The sequence below is a fragment of the Misgurnus anguillicaudatus genome, chromosome 25 (assembly GCF_027580225.2).
Source record: "Misgurnus anguillicaudatus chromosome 25, ASM2758022v2, whole genome shotgun sequence".
NCBI classification, from domain to species: Eukaryota; Metazoa; Chordata; class Actinopteri; order Cypriniformes; family Cobitidae; genus Misgurnus; species Misgurnus anguillicaudatus.
Genome location: NC_073361.2, coordinates 34,418,865 through 34,429,408, shown reverse-complemented (window position 1 = coordinate 34,429,408; position 10,544 = coordinate 34,418,865). Strand labels below are relative to the sequence as shown.

The 10,544-nt window shown below is 41.1% G+C and overlaps 1 protein-coding gene across 1 annotated transcript; it reads right to left on the bottom strand.

The window, feature by feature from the left end:
• Nucleotides 1-343: 343 nt before the first annotated feature.
• Nucleotides 344-6,215, bottom strand: serpinb1l3 (serpin peptidase inhibitor, clade B (ovalbumin), member 1, like 3). Its single transcript, XM_055182639.2, has 7 exons — nucleotides 6,057-6,215; nucleotides 5,379-5,555; nucleotides 2,581-2,721; nucleotides 2,358-2,475; nucleotides 1,855-1,997; nucleotides 1,596-1,763; nucleotides 344-900 (listed from the first exon to the last, which is right to left on the bottom strand). The coding sequence occupies exons 2-7, from the start codon at nucleotides 5,544-5,546 to the stop codon at nucleotides 496-498; spliced, it is 1,143 nt and encodes a 380-aa protein (XP_055038614.1). The 5' UTR covers nucleotides 5,547-5,555; nucleotides 6,057-6,215; the 3' UTR covers nucleotides 344-495.
• Nucleotides 6,216-10,544: the final 4,329 nt, after the last annotated feature.

Genomic DNA, 10,544 nt, shown 5'->3' with positions numbered 1-10,544 from the left:
CTGTGTACTGAAAACACATGAATCGCAAACTGTTTTGTCACTGATGCGAAAGTGCGAGACAAGCAGTTATTTATAGTGACAGTGTGCTATTTTAATTTAGTCCGTTTGACTTGGTTTTTATCCAATTATTGACTGTTGACACCTAAAATATGCAAATGAAAATTGTTAACCCAGTGATTAGAAATGCGCAGTGGGAAACGGCAGATTATGAATACACATGGTTATCTCTTAACCCCTGGTTAAGTATGAACAATGTGAAACAGAAGTGTAAAACATCCTTATGTGCAGATTAACATTAGAATCAAATTTGCTTTTCTCGAAGTATGAAGGTCAAACAACAGAGCAATTTCACAATCATGATTTATTAGGTCAGGGTTACATTCAATTTTAAATCTTATCCTATAGAGGAACCCTCACTGGAATTAAGGTAAATAAAATGTGTAAAAGAGGAGTAGGTGCAGTTAGGCACAGATTGATGATATGAATATGAATAGGTCAAGGAGAGCAAAAGCGTCCATAGAAGAGTATGCTCTTGGTGGGATTATGACGTATGAAGAAGAGAAAAGGGTGATCAGCTTTAAAGCACTCTGGACGCATGAGGCAGCGCATCATCATGACGGCGCCAGTAGCCGCAGCAGCTTCCGTTCCCTCTTCATTTACTTCTACAAATGATTTATGCACCACCTTGGACAGCACCAGATCATTGCTGGGGGACATGGCTGAGAAGTCAGCCTTCGTCGAATCAAATGCATCCACCATTCCCAAGCTGACGAGAAGACCTTTCATGTCATAGGTCTCCTCCATCTTGAATTTAGGCAGAGATACTTGCACTTCCAGAATGTCCATCATGTCGGGTCGAGTCCACTCCATCAAGTTCTCATAGGTCAGTGCTTTCTCCAGCTGGATAAAATATTGGTGTTAATGCGTGAAACAGGAAACAACAGGAAATGATGTGCACACATCTCTGACTGTAATCTTAGTTTGAAAAAAACTTTTCTATTCTGAATGAGACAACATATTAGAGGTCTTTTCCGGTCCAAAGAAAGACCCAACCCGAAATTGAGACCCGAGTCCGACCCGACCCAGTGGCAATTGTTTTATGAACCCGACTGTACCCGAATGGAAACTGTACCGACGTGTGTGTGCAGTCTTCATCCCCACACAGTCAGACAGAAAAAAACCTGATGGCCTTGCAACCAATTTGGCCAGCTGCTCCATTTCTGCTCATTTGTTATCTGAAAACAACAACAAGGTAACCGCTCAAATGTGCATTTAAAAGTGACTGACAGGTCTGTCTCCACTAAAATTAACCTACCGCTAGCCACATGATGTCGCAAGCGCTCTTGAAAAACAGAGGAGGGTTTGGGAAAGGATTCAATGCCCACACACGAGATAGTCCCGATCTTCACGTGTCCGTTCTGCAAAAACACATTGATTTTAAATTACCCGAGACCCGGGGGCGCTGATATTATACCCGACACGTGCCACACGTGGAACTTTTATACCCGAACCCACTCATGTCTCGGGTCGGACATCGGGTTTTCGGATCTAGGTGGACCCGTGAAGACCTCTACTTTAGTGATAAACAAGCTTACTCTCTGAAGGCCAGTGGTGTCGTCCTCCATCTCAATCGGAAGCATGATCAACATGCTGAGATCTTTCCCAACATACGGCAGCTCGAGGATCTGACATTTTACATCAGGGATAAAGGCCAAAGGAAACTTGGCCTTGTGATGCATCATCTGTACGGGCTTCATTTCATTCTGTCAACAAACCCATATGATACATTTACATGCTCTCAATAACACTCAATGTCCTTATAATGGCATGATCACTCAGAACTGAAAATCTCACCTTGTTCAACTTAAACTGCTCCTCTGTGGTTCTTTCCACGTGAAACTGTTTTTCCCAGATTCCCTTAAAGTAGATGGCATTTACCAGCACGAGTCTTGTCAGTGTGTCAACATCTCCCTCCCCCAGCAGATCCTTGATCTTCTCTGTTATTATAAATAGATATTAAAACTCCTTATAGCAGGAACATTAAATCAAATTAAATCAAATTATATCAAGATGGGCCTACTATGCTTTCATATGTTCTACTTTAGTTAGTGTGTAATGTTGCTGTTTGCGGGAAATAAACTCATTTAAGAGAAAACATTTTATAAAAGACAGTAACTAATGGGACACTACAACTACAACACATTTCTGTGAAATATTCAGATCACAGTATCAATCATTAATCGAATTACTATCAACAGCATATACAAAAAAGGCAGGACAAGGCCAGGTTGAGCTGTTTTAACAGCGTGTTGTCCCAAGTTGAAGAGATGATGTTATCTTCATGATGGTTTTGTCACCTTGAGTATTTTTTTCCACCCAGCTGTTGATGTTGACTCGTGCAGCTTCTGCGTTCTGTTTAAAATCCACCGTTTCCAGACCAGCTTGATAGTATTGTTTTGTGTCACTAAGAAATTTCTATAATAAAAAATAAGGATTGACAAACTGCATTGTTGGGTAACTCATTGGGCTCATACGGTTAACGGAATGTTTCATTCATTTCTGTGAATAAACTAACATCACCTCAACAAACTGGTAGGACTGCTCTCCATACAGACGACTGGCAAGACTCAGAGCATATGGAGCTTCCGCTTTGTTAAGATCGCCCATGAGCTTGTTAAAGCCGTCATGTATATCACCCGCTGCTGAGGGAAAATGCAAAGTCTGGAGACAAATGGTGATGAACAATTGCTGTAATATATTTAAATAATGCTGCCTTATCTTTAAGAAGTAAAACATTTGAAACAGGATGATAAAAAGATCCCACGCCCAACCCTCATCCATGCTTCATAAAAGAAGATCCACTATGCATACAGCAAGTGCGACAGAACCAACTAAACAACATTCAACCCTATTAAACAAGCACAGATTTAAACGGATATATCTGGCTGACACATTTCTACAAAGAAACCTTCAAGGTCAAATCAAAAAAACATTGCTGGTGCTGCAAGAACGCTGCTTATATCAAAATATCTTTATAATATAAATGTTAACAAAAAACAATCATAAAGAAAATGACCCTTGAGGATATAACATTTACTTGTCACCTGCCACCAAAACACAAGCCTAAAAAATGGTGTATGACAAAGTGGCACTTAGGGGAGACCGGGGTTGGTTGTCACAATTTTTACTCATGCACGAATTGCTCTTCAAAAAATCTTTCAGCAGTAATTCCTACATAAAAATGAAACTTTGGAGTCTTGGCTTTAAATGTGTATACTTTTTACTTTTCGATTGTATTGTAACAGGAAGTAATTAACCATCAAAGACACTCTGACACAATGTGACAAACAACCCCATCACGGGGTTTGTTGTCACAGGGTATGGGGTTGGTTGTCCCTATAGTGGTTCAATAGGATTTCAGTGATAAATTGGGATCTGAAAAGATAATGTGTAACTTTTTATTTTTTTAAGCTAGAAACTGCAAATAAGTTTTAATATGAATTCACCACTATGATAGTTGTTATTAATGCCCCTTATGTTTAAACAATGGAATTAAAGTGGGTGATCAGTTACTTGAATAGGCTTTATGCCCAGCTGCACTATGAACTTCAGCCAGCTCCCTGCTTCCCGCCTGCCACCATTGGACAAACCGACCAATCCAGGTGCGTCTGGTTATTGTTGTTGTGACTACTGAGGTCAGACACACCTGGATTAATCAACCCGTCCAACAATGGCAGACAGGAAACAAGAAGCTGGCCGAAGTTCAGGAAGTAGTGCAGCTGGACATAAAGCCCATTGTCTACTTTGTTGAGAAATAAAATGAAATAATTTTTAGTGTTAAAACCTCTTTATTTAATGCTTTATTTTATTTTAACAGCAAACAAAAACAAACAAACAAACAGACGAACAGTCTTAAAAGGTCTATGGGGCGGTTTCCTGGACCAGAATTAGCTTAATCCAAGACTAGGCCTTAATTTAATTAGGAAATATAACTAGTTTTAACAAACATGCCTTAATAAAAACATTACCTGTGTGCATTTTGAGGTAAAACAAAGGGCACTGATGTATTTTAAGATATGTCAGTGCAAGTTGTTTTCAGTTTGGAGAGCTCTTAAAAGTGTTTAAGTCTAGGACTAGTCTAATCCCTGTCCGGGAAACCGCCCCTATATGTCCAATATTCTTATGTGACAACCAACCCCGCAAGCTATGTGACAACCATCCCCAACTGACTTCTTGACAAACATGATAAGCTAGCTGCCACACGGCTTTAACTTGATCGCTAAAAGATTATTCAAAATAAAGCTACTACTTTTGGCTTTTTAATGAGTGTTTTGTTTTTGACTGACTAATATCCTACAAGATCTCAACACAAAAACAACACCAACATGAAAATTTACTCTGACCCATAAAAATTAAAAATTGTCTCCTAACGTCAATGTTTTGTGTCTGCTCAGCAAAATTTCAAGTGCAAATGAGTAAGCTATTAAAGGCTAACAAATTGATATCAAAACTGTACCACAGCACCATGTAGTATGTCTGGAATAAGCAGTGTGACAACCAACCCGTGAGACAACCAGCCCCAGTTTCCCCTAAGGGTTTTTGAACTTCTCGCCGTGTTATTGATTGAGTTGTTAAGTGTTTGAACATGACTGCATTACAATCACTATGATATTCATTAATTCTTAAATAAATGGGCCATTTTAAGTTGTATTGAAATGTAATCTGTGACACTGTCGCAGATGGTGCCTGCTTCTCAATAAGTCAGCGTGAGCCGAATCATTCGACAACATGACGTTAAAAGAGATTTTAAATGATTTTCACTCTTCAAAGGAACTCACTGGCAATCACTTTTGCTTCAGTTCACTGAAAATATTTGCTGATTTAACTATGTGAACGCAGTATAAATCAAATCATTTTTTGATCAGATAGACTATAAATTCAGCTTTGAATGTTGACTCTCTTTCTCTCTCAGCATCTCAACGTTATTCGCAGTTGGTTAAATCCTGTGGACTGACTTAGCTTTACTGCTGGTCATAAAGGTAATAAATTACAGATACTCCCTTAAGTGACAGAAGAATCATACACTAGCTCCATTTCATTATCAAAGGCCCTTTGATCACTTATTTCAAAGTGCATACTGAGAGACACACCCATGACGAAACCAGTAACCCCATAAACAAACAAACCATACTGGACTGAAACATTCATCATCAATGAACCATTGTTAGCATCTTATCTAAATCGTTTCGTGTATTTGCTTTTTCAGCGTAGCTAAAGACCAATGTAAATGCAAAAAGCCCTACAGTACGTACAGTCCTACATACAGATCTGCTGCTGTCATCAGGTTAGGATGGTTAGGGTTAGGTTAGGTTTATCACCTGAGACATTTGGGCCGCTGTGTTTCCAGCTGCCCCGAGTGACAGCATCGAAAGAGCTGCAGAGAGACTCAGAGGAGAATAAAAGACATTTGCTGAAGCATTTTCATCACTGATCTTCTGAAACACATTGAGGGAAAAGTGTGTGTTTGCTGCAGAAAGAGACTCCATATTCACACTCTGAAAACAAAAGCAAAAAAAGCGTTGTGTCAGTTTTCGTTTGTAATAAAACCGAAAAACATCTGTTGTGTTTGCTAAATTAATAAATGGAAATCAAAACATTGAAATGATGGTCACGATTTACTGCTCTTTTTAAACTTCCTCATAGTAATCGTGGAGCACCTAAACCCCTCTTTCATCCTATTGGACTAATATGTACCAGAAATGCTTTTGATTGGTCCGATGTTTTGCTCTGTTAAAGCACCTTGAAAACGTAATGACGTTAGAGTAAACGTAATGACAATGATCTGCTGTTTGGTTGTCCAAGAAGTTTGCCGAACATGTAAAGAAAACAGTATTGCATAAATATTTACACTAACTACGTTAATTCTCAGTGCGGAGTATTCTTCTATAGAAGACCCAAGAGATTCAAAAATCTAACCACATGTTAAATACCATGTTCCATAATCTTCATAAAGAAAAATACATCTGGATGATCTGAAACATTAATTCGTTACTTACGGTATGTTGCGTTCCTTCCGTTCGAGTTTAGCCGCAAGCGCGTGAATCTTCTTCTTCTTTGATTTTATGGCGGATTGCGAACCAAAAGCGCGTGAATCGCGAGTGACCAAGACAAGCGTTCATATGAGCGGACACGCCCTCACACGCGCGCGCGGGCACGCTTCCACGCAAAGACACACACATGAGCGCGCACACTCACACAAGCACAGCTTGAACTCAGGTCCTTTCACAGGTTGTCGACTCACTTCAAGTAAAACAGATGTAATAAATACTACAAAATCATTCACATTTAATTAAAAAGAATACTTAAATTAAACACAAAAAAAAAGTCAGAACAATATATGAGGCAATTTTTCATAGATCAATTGTTACATCCCTGCTGATACCAGCATACCATACCATACCAGCAGGCAGGGGCGGATCTAGAAAAATATTCATGGGTTGGCAAGGGGGTGGCATGAGAACTACGAGGGGTGGCAATGAAGTAAGCATCCTTGCATGGTTGTCGTGGATACAAGAAATGATATACTGTATATACTATATTCGGTGTATACACTGGACCTCAATTTTTTATAACATAAAAAACGCAACAACAAATGTTCCTATAAGTACCCAAGCAGCTACCTTTAGCATCTCTACTGTAGCACCCTTTGTCTTAATACTAAGTTAAAACATACATCTTACCAATATCTAAAAACACTGACTGTAACCATGATGAGCAAGGTTGAACATAATGGTATAAAGACTGTTATATAAATAAAATAGGTTTGCCTAGTTTATATTAATGTAAAACATATTTGAAAGGCACACATCTCATAACCCTCTTCTTTAATCCTTTCACTCACTTCATGATGGATTTCTGTCTATTCACTTCTTTTTAGCTCTTTGCCATCCATATGTTTCATTCTTTCATGACTTCATCTACTCCTTTCCCCACAACATATTTTTCTGTTTTATTTGTACCTTCCACTCCCATAGTATTTGATTTTTCTATTCTTTTTGGTTAAAAAAAATGGATATCAGCCTTTCTTTTCATATTATCCTGGAAAATGCAGCATTAAGCTGTCTTTCAAGCTTTCTAAACATACACAACACTGAATAGTTTTGTCTCCTTAATGAAGACAAACAAAAACATTAGGCAATATCATAATGAGCGATTTCATATATGCACGTTTGGAATATTTTGATTGCTGAAGTAGCTAACAAGACATGACGGGCTAACTAGAAAGAACTGCTTAAAAGATATTTACTGCTTACACAAACCTGCAGTTCAGTAGTTTTAACTACCAAGCAACTCAGGCAATATTTTACAACAATCAACAGTTTAATTTTTGTATTTTTATCCTGATGCAACATTTATCTGTAAAATATGACCGTATTAAGTACTCTGATTTGGTGATGTGATGCTCAACTTAATCATTTAAAGACACTAAAAAGAAACCACTAATGTTTTGCCGGGATGCGTGATGATGTGAGGTGCTTTAATAGATCAGAATTACTTGCTACAGACGTGAAGAGATCGATGGGCATAAGTTGCACGTTCATAAACATTCTTGCCTTTCACCTCAACGATGAAAAAGTAACGTTTGTGCTTTTTATACTTTGTGCTTGCGTCCGCTACCTTTGTTTTGAGCTCGTTGTACTTTCCATCGCTCTGTTGTCGCGGGTTTGTGCGACTCGGATCACGGATGGACTGCAGCGTGAGAACCGGGCTGTATGTGAGTGCCTTGGATGGGGCGATGCATCCTTTCACGGCAGTTTCCAAAAGTCTCCAACCACGCCAGAAAAGATCGCTAGATTTGTCCTAGTCGATTTTTTAATAAAGTCGCTAAAGGGGTCTAAAAAGTTTCTTAATATAGCGACAAAGTCACCAAGTTGGCAAACTGTGCGGGCTTTTTTACATGGTAAAAGACTTTCTGTTACGGTGAAGTGCCTTATATGGTCTGTTTCCTGTCATGACGTTGTGTGTGTGCGCCGGGTCGCGTTGTTGAGCGCGGAGCCCGGTAAATAAAGACGCAGTTTAACACAGCTCCTGTCTGTTTAATGTCTAAAAAGCAAACATGGTGTCAGAAGTGGACGCTAGATCCTAAACATGGCTGCAAACAGCATTCCTGCCCCCGAGGGCATGCGGATGTCGGGTGACATTTCCAAAAATTGGGATAATTTCAGAGCCGAATTCGAAGACTATGAACTGGCCACGGGGTTGATTGAGAAGCCCAAAGAGGTGAGAGCGGCAGCACTGCGACGATTACTGGGCAATGAATGTCGGCATATCTACAGTCATAATATTGTGTTGAGCGAGGAACAAACAAAAGATCCGAAAGCCATACTTGATGCCCTAGGAGACTATTTCAAGCCCGCAAAAAATGTAATTTATGAAAGATATCTGTTCGGGTGTTGCAAGCAGGAAGTGGATGAGCCTATAGACAGCTTCCTCACGAGGCTGCGGGAACGGGCATCAACCTGCGAATACCGACAGCTCAAAGATGAAATGATCCTCGATAGACTTGTCCTGGGCATTGCCAATGAAAACACTAGGCGACGCCTGCTGCGTGAACGTGAACTGACTTTGTCACAGTCTGTGGAGATATGCCGGCTGGCAGAAGCAACGGAACAACGTGTGAAAACAATCGACAACACAATCACTGACACTGTGAATATTGCTCAAGCTCTGAGACTGATACGCCTGGATGGGGAAATATACAATGATCAATAGTTCTGGATTGTGGGTTGCAAGTATTGTGGGGGCGGTCACTTATAAGGCAGAGAGCAGTGCCCCGAATACGGAAAGACGTGTCGATCTTGTGGTGTATTAAATCATTTCGCAAAGGTGTGTAGAGCCAGACAGAGACCAGACCGGTCTGGCAGAGTTAATGCAATAACGGACGAGACTCAGGATGAACAAGCACCATACAGCGAGGGACGACTTTTCGCTGCTGAGGAGCACAGTGACACGGTAAAGTCCCCAGGTCCAAGATGGTTTGTTAACTTGACGCTTAACAAAAGAAAGCAGGCCTGTCAGCTAGACTCGGGAGCGACTTGTAATGTTATGAGCCGTATAATCAAAGAGAAACTGGATCCAGAAAGCCCCCTGCAACCAAGTACAACCAGACTGAAACTGTATTCGGGCGCCACAATGTTTTCTCTCGGGCGATTTCATACAGAATGCACAGTGAATGGCACTAAACACAAGCTTGTTTTTGAGGTGGTCAAAGCCGACCAAGAGCCGTTACTCTCGGGTGACACTTGTGAACGGCTAGGACTTATGAAATTTACCATACCAGATAAGCTTCACAGAATGGTCGTATGCACAGACACGCCTCTCACGAAGCAACAATTAACCAGCAATTTCAAGGATGTGTTTAATGACCCAGTTGAGTCAGTACCAGGAGATGTTCGGTTTGTGCTCGACAGCAGCGTGTCACCTGTGCAATGCGCGCCGCGTAACGTGCCGGTAGCTTTGAAGGCCAGAGTGAAAGAACAGCTTGACAAATACATGAGAGACGGACACATCACAACAATTACCGAACCGACACCTTGGATCAGCAACATGGTAGTAATAGCCAAGCCAGACAAAGTAAGAATATGCATTGACCCAAAACACCTGAACCAAGCCCTTCAAAGATCACACTATCACATGCCGACCCTGGAAGACATCCTTTATAAACTGCCTAAAGCACGTCTTTTTACGCTAGTGGACGTTCGCGATGCATTCCTACACTGTAAACTGGACGATGAAAGCAGTTTCATGACAACTTTCTGGACACCATGGGGGCGAATGAGATGGTGTAAACTGCCATTCGGCGTTTCGGTGGCACCAGAAATCTATCAGCGTAAGCAACACGAACTGTTGATGGGACTCCGGGGCATAGAACCCATAGCGGATGACATACTGGTCGTCGGCTGTGGTGACTCGGATTTGGAAGCCGAGTTAGATCACGACAAAAATCTCCGAGCTCTAATGGAGCGATGCAGAGCCGTGAAGCTCCAATTGAGTGAAAAAAAATTGCAATTCAAACTGAAAGCAGTGCATTTTCACGGACACATATTGTCAGCGGAAGGACTACGCATTGACCCTGAAAAAACGAAAGCAGTTCTAGCGATGACGACACCACAGGATGTGAAGGCAGTACAGCGGTTTATTGGATTTGTAACATACCTGGCCAAGTTTCTCCCGCGGCTGTCAGATGTGTGTGAGCCGCTACGCAGGCTCCTGGACAAAGACGTAGCTTGGCATTGGCTCCCGAAACATGACGAGGCAGTTTGAGAAATAAAACGCATGATTGCAGACACGCCCGTGCTGAGGTATTATGACATTGACAAACCAGTGACAATACAAAGTGATGCCAGCAAGAACGGCTTGGGCTGCTGTCTGCTTCAGCAAGGACAACCGGTTGCTTTCGCCTCTCGTGCACTCACTCGTACTGAACAAAACTACGCTCAAATCGAGAAAGAGTGTTTGAGCATTGTGTTCGCATGTCAGAGGTT